The sequence below is a fragment of the Phyllobates terribilis genome, unplaced genomic scaffold, assembly GCF_046119375.1.
Source record: "Phyllobates terribilis strain yellow unplaced genomic scaffold, ASM4611937v1 Scaffold_9__5_contigs__length_417890890, whole genome shotgun sequence".
Taxonomy (NCBI): Eukaryota; Metazoa; Chordata; class Amphibia; order Anura; family Dendrobatidae; genus Phyllobates; species Phyllobates terribilis.
Window position 1 is genome coordinate 410,508,653 of NW_027362769.1, and position 23,997 is coordinate 410,532,649.

General features: G+C 48.8%; 1 protein-coding gene across 2 annotated transcripts in view; it reads left to right on the plus strand.

Annotated features, from left to right (window-relative positions):
- Positions 1–23,997, plus strand: part of LOC141162666 (uncharacterized) — a 61,188-nt gene that overhangs the window by 17,779 nt on the left and 19,412 nt on the right. Inside the window, exons 2-3 of one of the 2 annotated variants that reach the window (XM_073649012.1) lie at positions 7,148–7,489; positions 15,163–15,289. In XM_073649012.1, coding sequence (XP_073505113.1) covers positions 7,171–7,489; positions 15,163–15,289 — 446 coding nt within the window. In that variant the 5' untranslated portion in view covers positions 7,148–7,170. Of the gene's footprint in view, positions 1–7,059; positions 7,490–15,162; positions 15,290–23,997 lie in introns of those variants that run through there. The other variant, XM_073649011.1, reaches the window with a different exon arrangement.

The following is a 23,997-nucleotide window of genomic DNA, read 5'->3' on the forward strand; positions in this document are numbered from 1 at the left end:
CACGTTCATAAAGATGAACAAATCATGGATCCGAAACGACTTTTCTACCCCTGTGTCATCCTGGGGAGAGTAAAAGCTTGATGATTGGTTAAAATCACCCTACCAACCGTTTTAAGCTTTCAAATTACTAATCATGTTTATCTGTATCTTGACTGGAAAATAATTTGGGCTTTGTAGCAGTGTGCAGCACTGATCCTATTAGGCCATCTATACTAAAGCTTCACCAGATTTAAAATTAATAATAATTTTTAGCTGCATCTAGCCCGGAAAATAATTTTGGGGCTCCGAGATGCGCAAGACACATAAGTGCCTTCTTGCTGCACTACCTGCAGCATGACCCTCATATTGTCAGAATTCGAAGTAATCATGACTACTGGGTTGCCACACTCTTAGATCCCCCAAACTTTTCGATCAACCTTTTCATTTTAATAAAGACCAAAAAAATGGTCATTTTTGAAATTATAAGCATTAGCAGGTTGTTAGAAACTGAAATCAAACAGTTTTCAACTCAAAACTTTATTCTAGGTGATGTTACATTTTCACATAGGACCCCTTGTTCGAAAGGAGCTTCTGAACTCTCTCGTCCATTGAATTTGTCAGGTTTTGGATGGTTTCTGCTTCAATTGTTTTGCATGAGGACAGAATACCCTCCCAGAGCTGTTGCTTAGATGTGACCTGCCTCCCGCCATCATAGACACTCCTTTTAATGATGCTCCAAAGGTTCTGAATGGGGTAGAGGTCAGGGGAGCATGGGGGTCACACCATAAGTTTGTCCCCTTTTATGCCCATATCAGCCAGAGATGCAGATGTTTTATGTGCAGCATGAGATGGTGCATTATCATGCAGAAAAATGATCTTGCTGTGAAATACACGGTTCTTCTTCTTGAACCATGGCAGGAAGTGCTGTTTGAGAAAATCCACATACATTATGGAGTTCATCTTTAGCGCCTTCAGGGATCCTAAAGGGGCCGACAATCTCTCTCCCCATGATTCCAGCCCAAAACATTACTCCACCTCCTCCTTGTTGGCGCTGTAGCCGTGTTTGCGTGGGGTGTCCATCAACCAGCCATCCTCCATTCCATCCATCTGGACCATCGAGCGCTGCACGGCACTCATCCGTGAACAAAACAGTTTTGAAATCAGTCTTCATGTAATGTTTGGCCTACTGGAGCCGTTTCTGCTTATGTGAAGTGGATAGAGGAGGTCGACAGGATGGCGTATGCACAGCTGCAAACCTCTGAAGGACCCTGCATCTTGTTGTTCGGGGGACGTTGGAGGCACAAGCAGCTTCAAAAACTTGTCTGCTGCTATGACAAGGCTTTTTTGCCGCTGCTCTTTCAACCTGACGTAATTGCCTGTAGGAAAGAGTCCTCAATTTGCCCTTATCAGCACGCACCCGTGTGTACTGTGAATCAGCTACATACTTCTTGATTGCCAAGACACTTCATCCTGATCATCGCACAATGTTGATTGTAGTCATGCCTTGACCTAAACACTCCACAATTTGTTGCTTCTCAGCAGCCGACACATCCTTTTTCTTTCCCATTTTGGCAGAAAATGTAGGCTGCTTAATAATGTGGGACAGCCTTCTTAAGTAGTCTTGCCTTTCATTGGACACACCTGCCAAACTAATTAGCACAGGTGTCTGCAATTGCTTACAGTGATATAAAGAGCCCTGACACACATCACCATCAATGAGTTTAACTGACAAACAAACAAATTCTTCCCTTATCACTCCTAAACACTTTTTGCATAATAATTTGGAACGCAGTGTACATGTGCTTTTCCACAAAACACCAGTGGTTCACGTAGTGAATCTTACAGTTCTAACTTGCCAACCGTGGTCTGTATGGAGTTGTTCAATAAAGGGCCCAAAATTAAGATAACATAGATGGGAGAGGTCTCTATGAATAGGAATTCCTAAGTATTTGATACCCTGTGAGGGCCAGGCAAAGGGAAAGTTGGACTGGATGGAATCCTATATGGATTTGGGGAGGGAGACATCGAGGGCCTCAGACTTCGCTGCATTGATTTTAAAATTTGACCATGTAACAAAGTGATCTATTTCAGCCATAACAGCATGGATGGATATATGTGATTGAGTGATATATACTAGGACATCATCAGCAAATAGAGAGCACTTGTACTCGGTGCCTCCCACCTCAATCCACCTAATATTGGGGTTATGGCGAATTGATGAGAGCAGGTGCTCCGTCACTAGGATGTATAAGAGAGGGGACAGAGGACATCCCTGCCTTGTCCCATTGGTGATTGTGAAAGGTGATGAAAATGTTCTGACGCACCCCCTGGGCCTTGGGACACCCGGAGCCGGACCCTTTTTGGTGGATGCTGGTGGTTGTAGTCTCCGTGGCGGCAACCCGGTTCCGTGGCTCAGGGCAGTCAAACCAGTGGCGGAACTATTTATGTGGTTTTGATGTTTAAATGTCCGACTACGCCACCCGTGGATTGCGGTCAGAGTGAACCGCTGCTCCAGGGCAGACCGCTGAGGCTGGTGTTGTGGGTGCAGCAGAGCGTAGCATAACTCCCCACGGGAGGAGAATAGCCTCAGGGCAGTGTATGCGGAGGATGGGGGTGATGGTGCAGGGCAGCAGCAGTAACGACACGGAGTCAGTGATGCAGTCCAGGGCCTTTACTCACAGTTCTTATTATCCAGACCACGTCTGCAGGTAACGGCTGCCCACGTCGTACTGTGCTCACCAGGTGAGGGGCTCAGACAACTCCCAGATAACTTTGGAGTGCTTCACAGGACCCCCTTTGTGTGTCCTTTGTCTGGCCTTTCTTACCAACCCTTCTGTCCGGCTGCCTCGGGCCTCCTCTTGGTAAACTTGGCGCCAGTTTCCCTGACCCTATGTGGTGCCTTCCTAGCGGGTGTAGCGAGGGGCTGCGCCACTTAAAATGTCACAGCCTCCTGTTTCTAGCTGAGGGTCGTTTCCTGCCTCCACTAGTTTCGGGGACCGGTCTCCCCCTTTGGCCTGACCCCTCCACGCAGGTGGATTCGGGCGTGCGGTGGCGACTCGCCCGTCCGCACCCCTGAGATCCCTTCGTTCCTCGTTCCTGGAGCCTTCTCCACTCCTCTTCCTTCCTTCTCCCTCTTCCAGGCCTGGGCCTCTGTTACTAGGCCCGCCTCCGGAGCAGAGCTCATGCAGAGCCCCTGCTCCCTGCCACTTCTGCTCAGACTTCTCTGCACTGAACTAAGATGGTGCCCACCTTTTATACTCCCTTCTCAATGCACTCAGGAACTGCTTCCTCCCTGCTCCTGCACTACAGGGTTCCCCTTCCTCAGTGTTCCCTCCCCCCACTCCAGCCAGGGACAGGGACTGTCATGCCCATCTCAGGGGCATATTGGTCGCCCTGCCCCACGGCAATGTGGTGTAATGCATGCAGGTGTCGGGTCCTGATCCACACTACATCCTTACCTGAGAGTGAGATATCACACCTCTGGGTGAGGTGCAATACCTCTGTAGCAACCGAGCCCTCAGGGTGCTACAGTTCCATTTATCTTCAGCCTAGGTGACGTATTGCGATACAGGGCCGTGATTTTGGCTATAAAAGGGTCCCCTAGACCCCTACCCCAAGCTTTTTAAGAGAATCATATATGGCGTGCCAGGAGACTCTATGGAATGCTTTCTCAGCATCCAACGAGAGTATCTAATTACAAATTTTTAACTGCATCTAGCCCAGGAAATACTTTGTGCCTAGTAGCAGGGTCTGCTAGTCAGCGGATTATCCCGGCTGTTAAGCAAGCTACACCACCTGTAGTTTGGACACTTCATTTTTTCAAAGGAAATGCTTCGGGACCACGGGATACTCAGTGAAGAGCATCAGGAGGCACCCCAAGGCATAGGGGCTGGGACTGGCAGTAAGATGCCTTGCAGTGGACAGCCGAGCTCGATCCTTATAAAAGCTTTTTAACTGCAGCAGCTTTAGTGGACGCTACTGGAGCTGGAATTACGCGGCTGCTGGCATGAGACTTGCCCTCCAATAGATCCTTGTAAATGGATTTAAAGTGTATTTATTCAAATTAGAGAGACAATTTAAATTAAAAAGCTTAGAGCTGCCTCCACCACAGGGGGGCTCGCTCGACCCACCAGCGGACAGGCACCAGTATTGGGAGAGGGGGGCTGGCCGTCAGGGTTCACCGCGGCTCTGGCACAAACCCGGCGACACGGAGGTGGCACGGGCAGGAACGGACTGGCCGTCTCGGCTTCTCACTTTTTGGATTTTAGAAGGGCATGACATGCCTATATCTGTGTCTCCCCCTCCTTTTACTCCTCCACCTCTTTTCTTTTCGCATGACTATATGTACTTGTCACTTTTCCATGTGTTAGTTGTGTCTTCTGAGCAGTTTGTCAGCTTTTGGACACCTTTGAAGGTGTTTTCTATGTGTTTCTATGTGTTTTTGTTTGCCTGCCATTGGTTTTAACGGTGTTCGAAGGTGTTCGACGAACAGTTCGGCGAACACACGGGTGTTTGACGAACCGAACCGAACTCGAACACTACGGGGGTGGCTCAACACTAAACTTCACCGCTGCAATAGCAACGAACACCACAGCTTCTCCAGAGACTGGCTCCTTCAAAGAGATCAGCATAGAATGAACTATAACTGGCGGTCAGCTGATGGAGCATGTGGCTATTTAAAGGGAGGTGGGAGTGGCACCAACCAATATCAGCAGACCGCTAACAAAAGACTGCCAGCAAGAGACTAACATTAACCCTTGCTGAACGAAAAAAATACATTTAAATTACATCATAAATATAGCTGCCACAAATCTCCAAATGATTCGTGACAACCAGCAACCTAAAGAGATTGTGGCCTCTATCATCATGAAAGAGTTTGCTCTTTGTCTAGGAGACCAACCACCGCTGCTGTCTACCTTGTGAACATTGTGTTGAAGCTTGATTGACCCAATCCTCTTCGTCGGGAGGACGTGTTTTATCTCAGGGTCTGACTGGGTCCCGGCTTCCACAATATTAACCCAGTGTGCCGTCAGTGAGATGTACCGTCCTTGGCTACAAGCACTTGTCCACGAGTCTGTGGTTAGGTGGTCCTTCCCAGTAACTGTGTTGGTGAGGGCACGGGTAATGTTCTGGGACCCGTGCTTGTATAAGGCGGTGATGGCACACCGGGAGAAATAGTGGTGGCTGGAGATGGAGTACCGAGGGACGGCCGCCGCCACGAAGTTGCGGAAAGCTTCCGTCTCCACGAGCCTAAAATGCAAAATTTCTATTGCAAGCAGTCGAGAAATGTGGCAGTTTAGTATTGTGGCCTGTGGGTGGCTGCGTATTTGTGCTTGTGCTCCAAGGACTGGAGTAGGGACAACTGAACACTGAGGGACAACTGAGGACTATGCCGATTCCAAGTAAAAAAAATCTCCCAGATCTGCACATTCCTCAAACAAGAATCTGCAAAAACAATTGTGCACGCCCTCATCATCTCCCGCCTCGACTACAGCAACCTCCTGCTCTGTGGCCTCCCATCTAACACTCTTGCACTCCTCCAATCTATCCTAAACTTTGATGCATGACTAATCCACCTGTCTCCCCGCTATTCCCCGGCCTCTCCTCTCTGTCAGTCCCTTCACTGGCCCCCCATTGCCCAGAGACTCCAGTTCAAAACCCTAATCATGGCATATAAAGCCATCCACAACCTGTCTCCTCCATACATCTGTGACCTAGTCTCCCGGTACATACCTGCACGCAACCTCCGATCCTCACAAGATCTCCTTCTCTACTCCCTTCTTATCTCCTCTTCCCACAATCGCATACAAGATCTGTCCCGTGCATCCCCCCTACTCTGGAACTCTGTACCCCAACACATCAGCCTCAAGTCTACTGTGGAAACCTTCAAAAGGAACCTGAAGCCCCACCTCTTCCGACACGCCTACAACCTGCAGTAACCACTGCTCCACCATACTGCTGCATGACCATCTGTACCCTCACCTACTGTATCCTCACCCATCCCTTGTAGACTGTGAGCCCTCGCGGGCAGGGTCCTTGCTCCACCATACCGCTGCACGACCAGCTCTACCCTCATCTACTGTATCCTCACCCATCCCTTGTAGACTGTGAGCCCTCGCGGGCAGAGTCCTCGCTCCACCATACCGCTGCACGACCAGCTCTACCCTCACCTACTGTATCCTGACCCATCCCTTGTAGACTGTGAGCCCTCGCGGGCAGGGTCCTCGCTCCACCATACCGCTGCACGACCAGCTCTACCCTCACCTACTGTATCCTCACCCATCCCTTGTAGACTGTGAGCCCTCGCGGGTAGGGTCCTCGCTCCACCATACCGCTGCACGACCAGCTCTACCCTCACCTACTGTATCCTCACCCATCCCTTGTAGACTGTGAGCCCTCGCGGCCAGGGTCCTCGCTCCTCCTGTATCAGTCGCCGTCACGTTTTTGTTCAAGATTATTGTAATTGTTTTTGTTACAGTATGTATACCCCGATCACATGAAAGGCGCTCTTATAATAAATAATAATAATGTGGTCCTGGCTCACATCTACTGAGACTTGCCCTTGTGGAAGACAGGGTGGTGGTGGTGGTGACTAAGTGACTGGAGGCATTATCCGCTATCCAACCAACAACCTTTTCACACTGGTCGGCTTCAATAGTGGTGTTCCTCGGCCCCCTAGAAATTGGGACAGGAAGGTAGTTCGACATGATGTGGGTGTTTGTTGTGGCACAGTTTCATCTTGCCCACGGCCTCGGTCTCTGCATGAACCATCATATCCACTTCCCCATCCCTTGCCATGCGCCTTGCCCATTTTAAATGGAGTTTAATATTTGCCAAAAATGTCTGTAATATTACCGCAGTAATATAGGACCACGTCTGATGACCACGGTTTTAGGCAGTGACCTGGAGTCAGAGATGCTTCCAGGGGTCTTCCCCATGCTGTCCCCATGTCATGTGAGCACTGTTCCCATCAATTTGGGCAATTAATTTTTAGGCCCTCTGCAGACCACCGGGGGGGGGGGGGGGGGGGGGGGCACTAGAAAAATGCTGGAGTTTCCCATAGACTTCAATTGGGCTAGTTGCTCGGCATCAGTGCTTGTTACAAAGTAGTGAGAATTTTCTTTCACTTTCAGTCTTGTTACTTTGTTTCCTGCTTCTTTATATTCAGAACTGACTCCTCCAGAACCGACCATGGAATCCGAGTCCATGAAGGGTTATATCCAGAACTTCAGCCTGGGTGACGGGCCGCGGGGTAATCAGGGATACTCCCGGGTTCTCCTGCAGCTCTTCGGTTACACCGGTCATGGGAAATCCTCCTTCATCAACACCTGTAAGTACGTGCTGGATGACGGACCCTACACGGAATATGCTGAGGTGGCGGAATCACAAAAGGACCCAAAGACCATGATAAGGAAGGCGTATAACCTGACGAAGACCATCACCCTGGTGGACAACCGAGGATGTGTGACCATGAACAAGAAAGAGATCGGAGAGATCTACGCCCAACTGGGTGAGACCAGGAGACTGCTACATAATGTCTGCTGAGCCGTGTATCTAATCCTCTCCTGTGTGATACTGTCTGCTGAACCGTGTATCTAATCCTATCCTGTGTGATACCGTCTGCTGAGCTGTGTATCTAATCCTATCCTGTGTGATACTGTCTGCTGGGCTCTGTATCTAATCCTATCCTGTGTGACACTGTCTGCTGAGCTGTGTATCTAATCCTATCCTGTGTGATACCGTCTGCTGAGACGTGTATCTAATCTTCTCCTGTGTGATACTGTCTGCTGAGCTGTGTATCTAATCCTATCCTGTGTGATACCGTCTGCTGAGACGTGTATCTAATCCTATCCTGTGTGATACTGTCTGCTGAGCCATGTATCTAATCCTATCCAGTGTGATACTGGCTGCTGAGCCGTGTATCTAATCCTCTCCTGTGTGATACTGTCTGCTGAGCTGTGTATCTAATCCTATCCTGTGTGATACTGTCTGCTGAGCTGTGTATCTAATCCTCTCCTGTGTGATACTGTCTGCTGAGCTGTGTATCTAATCCTATCCTGTGTGATACTGTCTGTTGAGCCGTGTATCTAATCCTATCCTGTGTGATACTGTCTGTTGAGCCGTGTATCTAATCCTATCCTGTGTGATACTGTCTGCTGAGCCGTGTATCTAATCCTCTCCTGTGGGATACTGTCTGCTGAGCCGTGTATCTAATCCTCTCCTGTGTGATACTGTCTGCTGAGCCGTGTATCTAATCCTCTCCTGTGTGATACTGTCTGCTGATCGGTGTATCTAATCCTCTCCTGTGTGATACTGTCTGCTGAGCCGTGTATCTAATCCTCTCCTGTGTGATATTGTCTGCTGAGCCGTGTATCTAATCCTATCCTGTGTGGTACTGTCTGCTGAGCCGTGTATCTAATCCTATCCTGTGTGATACTGAGGAGCACTGCAATATGTCATTGTATGCCCCCTGACTGTGAAGCCCCATTTCCTCCCTTCCTGTTTCTCAGCAGTGGCCTGTCTCCTCCTCCCCCTCTTCTTCCTTCTCTCCTCACAGCAGTGGGACCCTCTGTGTTGTCGCCCCCTTCCTCCCTCCCCCTCCCCTCACAGCAGTGGGACCCTCTGTGTTGTCGCCCCCTTCCTCCCTCCCCCTCCCCTCACAGCAGTGGGACCCTCTGTGTTGTCGCCCCCTTCCTCCCTCCCCTTTTTATCTGTTCTGTGTTTTGGCATAGCAGTCACAGCTGCGGTCAGTTCTTACACCATGATTGTCAGTCCGGCTGGGCATAATGATTCGTACTTGCCGCTGGCCAGTGGTGCCGTGATTGGAGATTCCATGCTGCCTACGTGCTCAGTCTTCTTAGCTGTGACCGACCTTCACCCTTAGGCTGTGTGCCCACCATGCAGAAATGCTCTGGATTTTCCATGTGTTTTTCCCGCCAGTTAGAAGCGTTTGTGAAGCGTTCTTCACATGCATTTCTGCATCGGGTTATCAAGTTGATGCATCCCCTGGGCCGTAGGGTACTCGTTGTTGGGCCGGTCGTTGCTAGGGGAGATGTCACAGTGGCGGTGACCCGGTCCGCGACCCAGGGCGGTCAATAAAAGGGGTTTTAAAGAAAAGGATTATAGTTTTTATGAAATGTTTGTGACGCCACCTGTGGTATGCGGCCGTATGGAGCCGCCGCTGCGGAGCAGATCCTCTGGAGCTGATGGTGACGCAGCAGAGTTGGTTCAGCACTCCACTGGTAGAGCGTGGCTCCAGGGCAGGAAGTGGTGATGTTATATACGTTGCTGTGCAGTGTAGTGCAGGGGATGGCACAGTTAATAATGCACAGAGGCAGTAGGGTGCAGTCCTCAGGGTTTACTCATGGTTGTTGCACTCCAAGTTACAGGTACCGGTGTAACTTCCCACGTCGTCCTGCGCTTACTCAGGGAGGGGTTCAGCAAACTGCCAGGTCTCTCCAGAGTAAGTATCAGGACCCCCTTCTGTGTTTTCCTTCTGGCCGTCTCCCTGCGCCTCACACCCTGTATCTCAGGCCAGTGGCTGTGGACCTTGTCGGGCGACGTCTTCTCTGTCCCCTGGGTCCTCTATGGCCTCCTTTCTGGTGATTAGATGTGGCTTTTGGCTGCAGTACCTGAAATACTGGAGCCTCCGATTTCTAGTTGAACTTTGTAATTCTTACTAGTTCAGGGACCGGTTCCCTCTGTGCGACCTGATCCTTCCGCTCCTCTGCAGACTCGGGCGAACGGGTGGCCTTCTGCACTGCCCATGCCCCTAGAATCCTTTCTTCTTTACTGGAGCCTTCCTCCTGCTTCTCTCTTCTATCTGTCCTGGGCCTTTCTGGCTAGGCCCTCCTCCTCCTGCTGAGCTCCTGCTCCCTTCACTTCTCCTCCTCTGACTGACTGTTCTTACCGACTGCCTACTCCCAAGATGGTTTCCCTCTTTATACTACTCCTGACAAGTGCTCCCCTGTACTTCTTCCTCCACCCACACCCACTACATGTTTCCCCCCACTCCAGCCAGGGACAGGGCTCAGCAGCCGAGCAATGCATCTTGCCCCTCATGCTGGTCTGGAGCAGTGTAGTGTTGGATGCTGGTGTTTGGGTCCCGGGCAGCACTCTATCCTTACCTGAGAGTGAGATACCACACCTCTGGGTGAGGTGCAGTACCTCTGTGACAACTGAACCTGCAGGAGCGCCACACAAGCGCTTTCCAAGCGATATTAGCATCACTTGGAAAGTGCTTGACATCTTGGTCACACTATATAAATTCATGCAACTGGCATATATAGCGTGACCAAGTAATGCTTAAAAAACATAATAAAAACGGTAAAAAATAATAATAAAAAATTATACTCACCTTCCAATGGCCCCTGGTCTCCTTATCCGGTGTCTCGTGATGGTCTAAACGGACCTGCGGTGATGTAATTTAGTCATGTGACAGGTCACACAACAGCAGACGTCAGCGATCACGTGACCTGTCACATGAATAAATGACGTCATGGCAGGTCCTTTTAGACCATCATGAGACACCGGGGAGGCAGGACGGATCGCTGTGGAGACCGGGGGCCATAAGAAGGTAAGTATAATGTATATTTTTTATTTTATTCTCTTTTTTACAGGTTCTATGGTACCCGACTCTGGATGAGAGTCTCCTGTCCTCCACACCCGGGTACCATCCGCACATTGAATCGCTTCATATCCGCATGTACAGATGTAGTCATCAGGATATTAAGCGATTCAATGCAAGTCAATGGCGGCAAATACGCAGCGCTTCCACAAAATAATTGGTAATGCTGCGGATTTTTCCGCAATGATAATCCGCAGAGGAAATTTCCACAGCATGTGCACAGCAGATGCGGATTATCACTGGGGAACATGGCAGACCTTCCACCAAGCGTTTTTTAAGCGTTTCTGCGGCGCAATTGCTTAAAAAACGCATAGTGTGCACACAGCCTAAGAAGAAAGAGTTTGGTTAAAATGGTGTCTTGTCTTTATTACATTGGACATTGGTTCAATAGGGTTATTTGGTCTCAACAGTCTGTTTGCTGAGCCGTGTATCTAATCCTCTCCTGTGTGATACTGTCTGCTGAGCCGTGTATCTAATCCTCTCCTGTTTGATACTGTCTGCTGAGCTGTGTATCTAATCCTATCCTGTGTGATACTGTCTGCTGAGCCGTGTATCTAATCCTCTCCTGTGTGATACCGTCTACTGAGCCGTGTATCTAATCCTCTCCTGTGTGATACTGTCTGCTGAGCCGTGTATCTAATCCTCTCCTGTGTGATACTGTCTGCTGAGCCGTGTATCTAATCCTCTCCTGTGTGATACCGTCTACTGAGCCGTGTATCTAATCCTCTCCTGTGTGATACCGTCTACTGAGCCGTGTATCTAATCCTATCCTGTGTGATGCTGTCTGCTGAGCCAGGTATCTAATCCCATTATGTGTGATACTGACTGCTGAGCCGTGTATCTAATCCTCTCCTGTGTGATACTGACTGCTGAGCCGTGTATCTAATCCTCTCCTGTGTGATACTGTCTGCTGAGCCGTGTATCTAATCCTCTCCTGTGTGATACTGTCTGCTGAGCCGTGTATCTAATCCAATCCTGTGTGATACTGACTGCTGAGCGGTGTATCTAATCCTCTCCTGTGTGATACTGTCTGCTGAGCCGTGTATCTAATCCTCTCCTGTGTGATACTGTCTGCTGAGCCGTGTATCTAATCCTCTCCTGTGTGATACTGTCTGCTGAGCCGTGTTTCTAATCCTCTCCTGTGTGATACTGTCTGCTGAGCCGTGTATCTAATCCTATCCTGTGTGATGCTGTCTGCTGAGCCAGGTATCTAATCCCATTATGTGTGATACTGACTGCTGAGCCGTGTATCTAATCCTCTCCTGTGTGATACTGACTGCTGAGCCGTGTATCTAATCCTCTCCTGTGTGATACTGTCTGCTGAGCCGTGTATCTAATCCTCTCCTGTGTGATACTGTCTGCTGAGCCGTGTATCTAATCCAATCCTGTGTGATACTGACTGCTGAGCGGTGTATCTAATCCTCTCCTGTGTGATACTGTCTGCTGAGCTTTTTCTTCTAATTCTATCACTCTGGAGAGTGATCAATACTACAGCCCCCATCATCTCTGACCAGTACTAGAGCCCTCATCATTCCTGACCAGTACTACAGCCCTCATCATCCATGACCAGTAGTACAGCCCTCATCATCCCTGACCAGTACTACAGCCCTCATCATTCCTGACCAGTACTACAGCCCTCATCATCCCTGACCAGTACTACAGCCCTCATCATCCCTGACCAGTACTCCAGCCCTCATCATCCCTGACCAGTACTACAGCCCTCATCATCCCTGACCAGTACTACAGCCCTCATCATCCTTGACCAGTACTACATTCCTGACCAGTACTAAAGCCCTCATCATTCCTGACCACTAATACAGCACTCATCATTCCTGACCAGTACTACAGCCCTCATCATTCCTGACCAGTACTACAGCCCTCATCATTCCTGACCAGTACTACAGCCCTCATCATTCCTGACCAGTACTACAGCCCTCATCATTCCTGACCAGTACTACAGCCCTCATCATCCCTGACCAGTACTACAGCCCTCATCATCCCTGACCCGTACTACAGCCCTCATCATCCCTGACCCGTACTACAGCCCTCATCATACCTGACCCGTACTACAGCCCTCATCATACCTGACCCGTACTACAGCCCTCATCATCCCTGACCAGTACTACAGCCCTCATCATCCCTGACCAGTACTACAGCCCTCATCATCCCTGACCAGTACTACAGCCCTCGTCATACCTGACCAGTACTACAGCCCTCATCATACCTGACCAGTACTACAGCCCTCATCATACCTGACCAGTACTACAGCCCTCATCATCCCTGACCAGTACTACAGCCCTCATCATCCCTGACCAATACTACAGCCCTCATCATCCCTGACCAGTACTACAGCCCTCATCATCCCTGACCAGTACTACAGCCCTCATCATCCCTGACCAGTACTACAGCCCTCATCATCCCTGACCAGTACTACAGCCCTCATCATCACTGATTAGTACTACAGCCCTCATCATCCCTGACCAGTACTACAGCCCTCATCATCTCTGATCAGTACTACAGCCCTCATCATCTCTGATCAGTACTACAGCCCTAATCATCTCTGATCAGTACTACAGCCCTCATCATTTCTGATCCAATCCCATCCTGTGTTATACTGTCTGCTGAGCTGTGTATCTAATCCTCTCCTGTGTGATACTGTCTGCTGAGCCGTGTATCTAATTCCATCCTGTGTGATGCTGTCTACTGAGCCGTGTATCTAATCCTATCCTGTGTGATACTGTCTGCTGAGCCGTGTATCTAATCCTCTCCTGTGTGATACTGTCTGCTGAGCCGTGTATCTAATCCTCTCCTGTGTGATACTGTCTGCTGAGCCGTGTATCTAATCCTATCCTGTGTGATACTGTCTGCTGAGCCAGGTATCTAATCCCATTATGTGTGATACTGACTGCTGAGCCGTGTATCTAATCCTCTCCTGTGTGATACTGACTGCTGAGCCGTGTATCTAATCCTCTCCTGTGTGATACTGTCTGCTGAGCCGTGTATCTAATCCTATCCTGTGTGATACTGTCTGCTGAGCCCTCATCATACCTGACCAGTACTACAGCCCTCATCATCCCTGACCAGTACTACAGCCCTCATCATCCCTGACCAGTACTACAGCCCTCATCATCCCTGACCAGTACTACAGCCCTCATCATCCCTGACCAGTACTACAGCCCTCATCATCCCTGACCAGTACTACAGCCCTAATCATCACTGATTAGTACTACAGCCCTCATCATCCCTGACCAGTACTACAGCCCTCATCATCTCTGATCAGTACTATAGCCCTCATCATCTCTGATCAGTACTACAGCCCTCATCATCTCTGATCAGTACTACAGCCCTCATCATCTCTGATCAGTACTACAGCCCTCATCATCTCTGATCAGTACTACAGCCCTCATCATCTCTGATCAGTACTACAGCCCTCATCATCTCTGACCAGTACTACCGCCCTCATCATCCTTGACCAGTACTACATTCTTGACCAGTACTAAAGCCCTCATTACTGACCAGTACTACAGCCCTCATCATTCCTGACCAGTACTGCAGCCCTCATCATCCCTGACCAGTACTACAGCCCTCATCATCTCTGACCAGTACTACAGCGCTCATCATCCCTGACCAGTACTACAGCCCTCATTATCCCTGACCTGTACTACAGCCCTCATCATATCTGATCAGTACTACTGCCCTCATCATCCCTGACCAGTACTACATTCCTGATCAGTACTACAGCCCTCATCATTCCTGACCAGTACTACAGCCCTCATCATCCCTGACCAGTTCTACAGCCCTCATCATCCCTGACCAGTACTACATCCCTCATCATTCCTGACCAGTACTACAGCCCTCATCATTCCTGACCAGTACTACAGCCCTCATCATTCCTGACCAGTACTACAGCCCTCATCATTCCTGACCAGTACTACAGCCCTCATCATCCCTGACCAGTTCTACAGCCCTCATCATCCCTGACCAGTACTACAGCCCTCATCATCTCTGATCAGTACTACAGCCCTCATCATCTCTGATCAGTACTACCGCCCTCATCATCCTTGACCAGTACTACATTCCTGACCAGTACTAAAGCCCTCATTACTGACCAGTACTACAGCCCTCATCATTCCTGACCAGTACTACAGCCCTCATCATCCCTGACCCGTACTACAGCCCTCATCATCCCTGACCCGTACTACAGCCCTCATCATCCCTGACCCGTACTACAGCCCTCATCATCCCTGACCCGTACTACAGCACTCATCATCCCTGACCCGTACTACAGCCCTCATCATCCCTGACCAGTACTACAGCCCTCATCATACCTGACCAGTACTACAGCCCTCATCATCCCTGACCAGCACTATAGCCCTCGTCATCCCTGACCAGTACTACAGCCCTCGTCATCCCTGACCAGTACTACAGCCCTCATCATACCTGACCATTATTACAGCCCTCATCATCCCTGACCAGTACTACAGCCCTCATCATCCCTGACCAGTACTACAGCCCTCATCATCCCTGGTCAGTGACTTTCTCCATTGATCACACAGGGAACTTCCTACCACTGGAGAAGTATGTGAGTTGGCAGACGGGATTTAAAGACATGATGGAGCATCTGCTGCAGTCCGAGCGGTTGGACCTGACCTCAGACTTCATTGTCCCCGTGCTCATCTACAGGTAACACAGGTGTCACATCTTACTTATATACAGGGCTCAGCAAAAATGAGTACACCTCCTATATTATCAGTGCATTATATATACAGCGCACAGCATAAATGAGTACACCACTGTATTATCAGTATAAACTATAAATATATAGTGCTCAGCCAGGTATTATTGCCTTATACTGAGTACTGCTGCTGCTGAAAAAAAATAAAAATCTATTATTTTCCTTATTGATACCTCTGTTAGCTGCATTTACAATAGGGACAGGTTCAAGGCATCATCAGCTGGAGATGAGTGTTGTTCATTGTCGTCAAATACATCTCTTCCACAGTGCATTACTTGATATTTTTCATGCACTCATTGACCGATTCATAATTTTTTTGATCTTTACTCACAAATTCATGAAAGCAGGCAAGGTTGATTCCATTCCTTCAGAGTTTGTTGCTGCCATGTCCAAAAAAACCTTTTTTGGGCCGGATAAATTCTATTTTTTATTGAACTGTATTACCTCTCTAATCTGAGATTCGTGTACGGGTGACTTATAGCAGTAGGGATAGCGTCTTACAGGCATCTAGTCAGAGATTATTGTATTATACTCCGTGCTGAAAAAAAAAAGTCTATTTCTATTGATAACGTTGTTAGCTACTTTTAAAATACGGACAGGTGCTAGATGGTATTATCAGTTGGAAAGGAGTGTTCATTCTGGTCGCATACATCCCTAGAGCAATCTATAACTTGATAGATTTTTTCCATGCATTCGTTGACTGATTCATAATTTTTAACGGTGATCTATAATTAGAAATTAATGAAAGCAGACAGGGTTGCTTGCGTTCCTTCACAGTTTGGTGGTGCAACGTACCAAAACAGCCTCTATGGAGCCGGTTAATTCTATTTTTTATTCTACTATATTTCTTCTGTTATCTGAGATTTGTGTACAGGTGACCTATAGCAGTTGGGATAGCGTCTTACAGGCATCCAGTCAGAGATTATTGTATTATATATACTCCATGCTGAAAAAAAAAATTATTCCCTATTGATAACGCTGTTAGCTGCTTTTAAAATAGGGACAGGTGCTAGATGATATTATCAGCTGGAAATGAGTGTTCATTCTAGATGTGTCAGATCATGTCTCACACACCACATGGCCCGATAAGATAGTAAAATGTTAAAATTACATTTCCCGGTGAATATATTTTTCACCATTGAAAGCAATGCAAAAGTGCAAAAACGCATCAAAAATGCTACATGTGAACATAGCCCAAGGTGTGGAGGAGTATTTTTGTTTTTGGTTATTTATTTTGCCTTATATACAAGTCATCTGGATCTAAATGAGCAGCTGGCAACACTGAGATCCATTGACAATATGGAAAGGAGTCTCCTGCTCACTGAGGTAGTTGTGGGGGAGGGTGGCAGTAGGGAGCTGCAGGACAGTGGGACATCTAGCTTGGTGACAGTTATAAGGGGGGGTAGAGCGTAGAGTGCCAGGGAGGCTAGTCCTGATCTGGCACACCCCAATAAGTTTGCAAAGTTAGCAGATGAGGGGGGTGTCAGTACAGGGGTAGCACTGATGCAGCAAGACATGTCCCCTGAAAGCCGGAGGAGTGTCAGCTCCAGTAAGGGGGGAAATAGGAGAGCAGGGCAGGCCAGGCAGGTGCTGGTAGTGGGGGACTCAATTATTAGGGGAAAAGATAGGGAAATCTGTCACAAAGACAGGGATCGTCGAACAGTGTGCTGCCTACCTGGCGCTCGAGTCCGGCACATCGCTGATCGGGTTGACAGATTACTGGGAGGGGCTGGTGAGGACCCAGCGGTCATGGTGCACATTGGCACAAATGACAAAGTTAGAGGTAGGTGTAAGGTCCTTAAAGATGATTTCAGGGAATTAGGCTGCAAGCTTAAAGCAAAGACCTCCAAGGTGGTATTCTCTAAAACACTACCTGTACCACGTGCCACGCTAGAGAGGCAATGGGAGATTAGGGAGATAAATAAGTGGCTTAAGAACTGGTGTAGGAAGGAGGGATTTGGGTTCCTGGAGAACTGGGCCGACTTCTCAGTTGGCTACAGATTCTACGCTAGGGACCGGCTGCACCTTAATGGGGAGGGTGCAGCTGTGCTGGGGGAGAAAATGGCTAGAAGGTTGGAGGAGTGTTTGAACTAAGAATTGGGGGGGAGGGTATTCATTTTATAGGTGGGGAAGATAGTTCAGATAGTGACCTGGGCACAAATAAAGAAATTGGGGGTGGGGTTAGAACAGTCAATATAGTAAGAAGGAACAGAGGTACAGAGAGATACATAAAATGCATGTACACTAATGCCAGAAGCCTCACCAACAAAATGGAGGAATTAGAATTAATTTTGTTGGAAAATAATTCTGACATGGTAGGGATATCTGAGACGTGGCTGGACGAGAGCCATAACTGGGCAGCTAATTTACAGGGCTATAGTCTTTTCAGAAATGACCGTACAAACAAGCGAGGGGGGGGGGTGTTTATATGTAAAATCATCCTTAAAACCCATCTTGCAGGGGGATATAGGTGAATCTAATGAAAATGTAGAGTCCCTGTGGGAAGAGATAAGGGGAGGGGGAAAAATAATAAATTACTGATAGGGGTTTGTTATAAGTCTCCAAAAATAATGGAAGCAGCGGAGAACATCCTCGTGAAGCAAATAGATGAAGCAGCGACTCAAGGAGAAGTCATTATTATGGGAGATTTCAACTACCCTGAAATCCATTGGGGGACAGAAACATGTAGTTCAAGCAAAGGTAATAGGTTTCTGACTACTATGAGAGACAATTACCTTTCACAACTGGTTCAGGACTAGTGATGAGCGAACGTGCTCGCCACTACTCGGTACTCGTCCGAGCATCATGGTGCTTGACAAACTCGTCGCTCGGCGAGTATCTCCGGGTTGCTCGGGCGGGAACTTGGGTCCCCTCCCTGCATGTTTGGCGCTCTTTAGAGAGCCAATGAACATGCAGGGATTGCCTGCCACTTACTGTACTGCCGTAGCCATGTTGGTTGTGGGCATTACAGGGATTGGCTGGCCGCACAGCGTCATCAGGTCTATATCAGACCGGGCTCCGCCATGCTCGTCACAGTCACCCCGGATCAGACAGTGTAGGGAGAGCTGCTGCTGAGCTAGGGAGAGATTTGATCGTGTATTAGGTAGTGTAGGGAGAAAAACCGTACATTACACATATCCATATTAACAAACAGTCCTTCGGAGGACTAATCCATCTGCAGAGATATCAGGCAGGCAGTGTATATAGGCAGGCAGTGTATATAGCAGACTGTAGTGCACATAGTACAAGAGGCTCCATTCCAGTTCTGCCTTTTACTGCTGTTAGATATTTCTAGACCTAGGCCCAGGTCTCAGGGGCCAGGAATAATTTTTTTTGCATGTTAATCCTCATTATTTGCTTAAAAAGCAAAAATTCACAGCAGTTTACTGTTCAAACTACTTACCTACAGGCCAGGTATTTAAAACTCTGTTTTATCCGTCACACGGATCACATATAATTTCGCTCCAAACTCAGTCATTTGTAGTGAGCGTGGAAGATACTGTCTTTCATTTAATATGAGCAAGGCACGTGGCAAGGGACGGGGAACTGGACGTGATGGTAATGGTGCATGCAGAGGCCGAGGCCGTGGGCAAGCCGAAATTGTGCCACAACAAACACCCACATCTTCTCGCTCGACCTTCCTGTCCCACAGGCCACACTACTAAATTCTCACATTTCACGACTGCTTGCGCTCAAAATGTTGCCTTTTAGGCTCGTGGAGACAGAAGCATTCCGCAACCTGATGGCAGCAGCCGTCCCTTGGTACTCGGTCCCCAGCCGCCACTATTTCTCCCGGTGTGCCGTCCCCGCATTACACAAGCACGTGTCCCAAAACATTAGCCGTTCTCTCAACAACGCAGTTACTGGGAAAGTCCACCTAACCTAACCCCATGGACAAGTGCTTGTGGTCAGGGACGGTACATCTCGCTGATGGCACACTGCGTTAACATAGTGGAAGCCGGGACCCAGTCGGACCTTGGGACGAAACACGTCCTCCTGATGCCAAGGATTGCGGGTCCTAGGTCAATCAGGGTTGCCCCCACGGTCTACAGCTCCTGCACCTCATCCTCCTCAGCCTCCTCCTCCTCTTCAGCCTCCATCTCCGAAATTACCACATCAGTCGCAAGCTGGAAGCACTGCAGCACTGCCTCGGCCAAGCGGCAACAGGCTGTGCTGAAGCTAAAATGCTTAGGTGACAAACCGCACAATGCTGAAGAGTTGTGGACAGCTCTGAAAGACCAGGCAGATCTGTGGCTGACACCGCTGAACCTACAGCCAGGCATGGTCGTGTGTGACAATGGCCGGAACCTGGTGGCGGCTCTGAGGCGAGGCAAGCTCACACACGTACCATGCATGGCCCATGTGCATAATTTCATGGTTCAGCGGTTTCTCAAATCCTACCCAGAGCTGCCGGATATGCTTGTTACAGTACGCCACCTGTGTGCCCATTTTAGAAAGTCAGCTACAGCTTCCGCCGCCCTTGCCGTGCTTCAGCAGCGTTTGCAGCTTCCGGCTCACAGACTGGTGTGTGATGTCCCCACGTTTTGGAACTCTACACTGCAGATGTTGGGAAGGATTTGTGAGCAGAAGAGGGCAGTTGTTGAGTACCAGCTGCAACAAGGCCGTCAGTATTCAGTTCAGACTCCACACATAAGACCTCAGGAGTGGACATGGATGTCAGACATATGTACCATCCTCCAAAAGCTTGAGGACTCCACCAAGATGGTGAGCGGCGATGATGCCATAATTAGCGTCACCATCCCGCTTCTATGTCTTCTGAAATGCTCTCTGCTCACAATCAAAGAGGATGCATTGAGTACGATGAGATGGAGCAAGGAACCATACAGGGTGATTACACACAGCTAAGCCTCATCTCATCCCAACATGGATTGGGTGACAATGAGGAGGAGGAGGAGGAAGGACAGGAGCTAGTTTCATTCACTATAGACGGTACTACCTGCACAGATGTCATACCGTCTGTTCAGCGTGGATGGCCTGAGGACAGAGAGGAGGAGAAGGAGGAGAGCATGGTCAGTCATCCTCTTGGTGAGGACATGGAAGTCTTGCCTCTTTGCAGTCTGGCACACATGGATGAGTTTATGTTACACTGCCTTTCCCGTGACCCTCGCATTGTCCAAATTTTAGGTGACAGTCATTACTGGTTGGTGACACTTCTAGATCCACGCTACAGGGAGAACTTTATGTCTCTTTTTCCTGAGCAGGAATTTCCCATCTGAAAACGCTGGCGGCAGAAGTCACAGTTCGTTGGACAGCCAAGGAGTACAGGCGAGAGAGACACAACTTCAATCCAGCAGAGGCAGGGGAACACTGTCAAAGTTCTAGGACAGTTTTCTCAGACCCTCCCATCGCACAGGGCCTGAGGTGTTGGGTACTCTCACAAGGAGTGCAAAGTTTCAGAAGGTGGTGAGGGAGTACCTTGCCGACCTTACCAACGTACTCCGTGATTCCGCTGTGCCTTATAATTATTGGGTATCCAAGCTGGACACGTGGCATGAACTGGTTCTCTACGCCTTGGAGGTCCTGGCCTGCCCTGCCGCTAGCGTTTTATCAGAGCGGGTTTTTAGTGCCGCCGGTGGAATTATAACCAATAGGCGCATCTGCCTGTCAACTGAAAACGCTGACAGGCTGAATCTTATAAAAATGAAAAAGGGCTGGATTGGGCCAGATTTCTCAACACCACCGAATGATAGCAGCGTAACATAAACTCAAATCCAGTGTCTTTTTTTTGGGGAGGTCTAACTCTTTTCCCATGCACCTCTGTCTTCACACCCACACATGGGTATACGCTTCTTGATTTTGTCTATTTGCTCTTGTCCTCCTTCTTCTCCGCATCCTCATCCTCCACCAACATATCACCACCATATGTACCATATCAACATATTTACGTCTGTTGCAAAGGGCATTGGAGTTTCTCCAAATTTTTGACAGCCATTGCAGTCACAGCATGGGCATTACCATTATAGGAGACGCGCTCCTTTATAATGAGAACATTTTTTTTTACTGAGTCCCTCCTCTATGTCTCTTCAAAGGGGTATTGGTTTGTGTCCAAATTTTTGGCAGACCTTGCAGTCACTGCATACGCAATAACAGTATAGGAGACCCACTCGTTAATAATGGGAACAACAAAGCATAGCCGGCTGATGGCTCTAACAATAGCGAGGGCCTGCTACTGGCCCTTTAAGAATAGTAAGGGCCACCTGATGATCCTATGAAAATAGGCTTTGTGACTTTCCGAGCCCCTCCATCATAAATGAATCAGGATGTGTCTGATGTGTCACACACCACATGGCCAGATAAGGTTGTAAAATGTTAAATTACATTTCCTGGTGAATGCATTTGTCTTAAAAAATAACGTAAAAAAATAAATAAATAAACACAGTAGGATCTTTCTTTAGTATAAACACCAGAGTCGACAATGTAACCTCAATGTAATCACATTGTTCAGCTCCTGCACCTCCTCCTCCAGTTTGGCCTCCATCTCTGAAATGACCAAATCAGTCACAAGCTGACAGCACTGCGGCACTGCCTTGGCCAAGCGGCAACAGGCTGTGCTGAAGATAACATGCTTAGTGGTTAGGTGACAAACCGCCCAGCGCTGCAGAGTTGTTGAAAGCTGTAACACAGCAGCCTGATATGTGGCTCTCACCGCTGAACATACAGCCAGGCATGGTCGTGTGTGACAATGGGCAGAACCTGGCGATGGAGAAATGACAGCTGGAGTAGATAAGGTTTCCCTCTATGCCAGTCCTTTCACTGAGCTAAAGAATATGGCTGTGGTGAAATATAACTCCCACTGAGAAGCTGTTTCAGATTGAAAAACATTGTACCCACCAGAGGATTTCATTCTGAGGGATAACCTTTCTCCCCTGCTCAAGAGCCCCATAGCTGCTGCAAAGTTAGCGCTATCATGAACTCTCCTGATGGAGAAGCCAGGGCCCATGCGAGGATTCTCTGGTTGGACCGTCCAACCCTGCCGAGAAGCAGTCCTGGCTAAGAAAAGTGTGTGGGAAGGTCCCCGGACACTCTATGGCTGCTTTTTTACTGAGGTGGAAACCCACGCAAACACGGGGAGAACATACAAAATCCTTGCAGATGTTGTCCTTGCTGGGATTTGAATCCCAGCGCTGCAAGGCTTCAGTGCTAACCACTGATCCAGTGTTCACCCTCTGATATTTAACCGGCTGGAGAAACTTGCACCTACTGCCACTCTATCTTCAGCTCCTTTGTGAGAAACTAATGTATTTGGGCAGCCACTCAGTCTACCAAATAAAATTCCTGAGAAGGAAATTAGGGATGGCTTCGCTACTGGTACTGGGGGCAGTGCTAATACCATGGCGTCATACTATAGTTCACTGGAAATATTCCAGGCTGGTAGGATGCAAGCAGAATTCCACAGAAAAGTACCAGCAGTAATGTTCAGGGACCCGTGCTTGTGGAAGGCGGAGACGATACCGGGAAAAATAGTGGCGGCTGGGGATCTAGTATGGACACCCGGCCTCCGCCGCCATGAGGTTGTGAAAAGCTTCTGCCTCCATGAGCCTAAAAGGCCACATTTAAAGTGCAAGCAGCTGCCCAGAAATCTGTCAGTTTAGTGTTGCGGCCTGTGGGTGGGTGGCTGGCTGCATACTTGCACTTGCATTCCAAGTAACAGAAAACTAAGCTGATGGTGGCCTCTATCATCATCATGGCCTCACCTCGGCACTATGAACTCTACTGAAGGAGAAGCCAGGGCCCGCCGGAGGAGTCTCCGGTTTTCTGGTGGGCCCGTCCAACCCTGCCGAGTAGAAGACCTGGCTAAGAAAAGTGTGTGGGTGTGGGAAGGTTACCGGACACTCTATGGCTGCTTTTTTACTGTGGATCAGACGTGCTTATGCATGTTATTTCTCAAACCGGATTTCAGATCAGGCCATTGCCCAACTCTGTAGTCATGAAATTAAAGGCGCAAAGAAAGATGTTTGTGTGTCAAAGAACCACCGACAAGTGCGAGTTGATGTTGGACGGGCTGCCATTGCTTCTGCAACAAGCTGCATTAGAGGACTTCCTGGGAGAAATGACACCCAGAGTAGATACGGTTTCCCTCTATGCCAGTCCTTTCACCGGGCTAAATAATATGGCTGTGGTGAAATACAACTCTCAGCATAAAAAAGCTGTGGACTGGCTCTGTACTGTCCCTGGCCACATTCACTTGTTCACGTGTTTGTGGTTAGGCTGTCCTTCCTAGTACATGCACTGGAGAGGGCACGGATAATGTTGTGGGACCCGTGCTTGTGGAAGGCGAAGACAACACCGGGAGAAATAGTGGCGGCTGGAGACCGACTATGGACACCCCGCCGCCGTCATGAGGTTGTGGACAGCTTCCGCCTCCACGAGCTTAAAAGGCCACATTTCAAGTGCAAGCAGCTGCCCAGAAATCTGGCAGTTTACTATTGCGACTTGTGGGTGGGTGGCTGCATACTTGCTCTTGCATTCCAAGAAAAGGGGTAGGGACAACTGAATGCTTCATTGGGACAAGGACATGGACGGTGATTGTTGCAAGTCTGCAACGACAGGTGCATGGCGGGAGGCATCTTCGCATGTGCCAAGGATCACTTATGATGGGCACATTTTAGACAGTGACCTGGGTGTCAGAGATGCT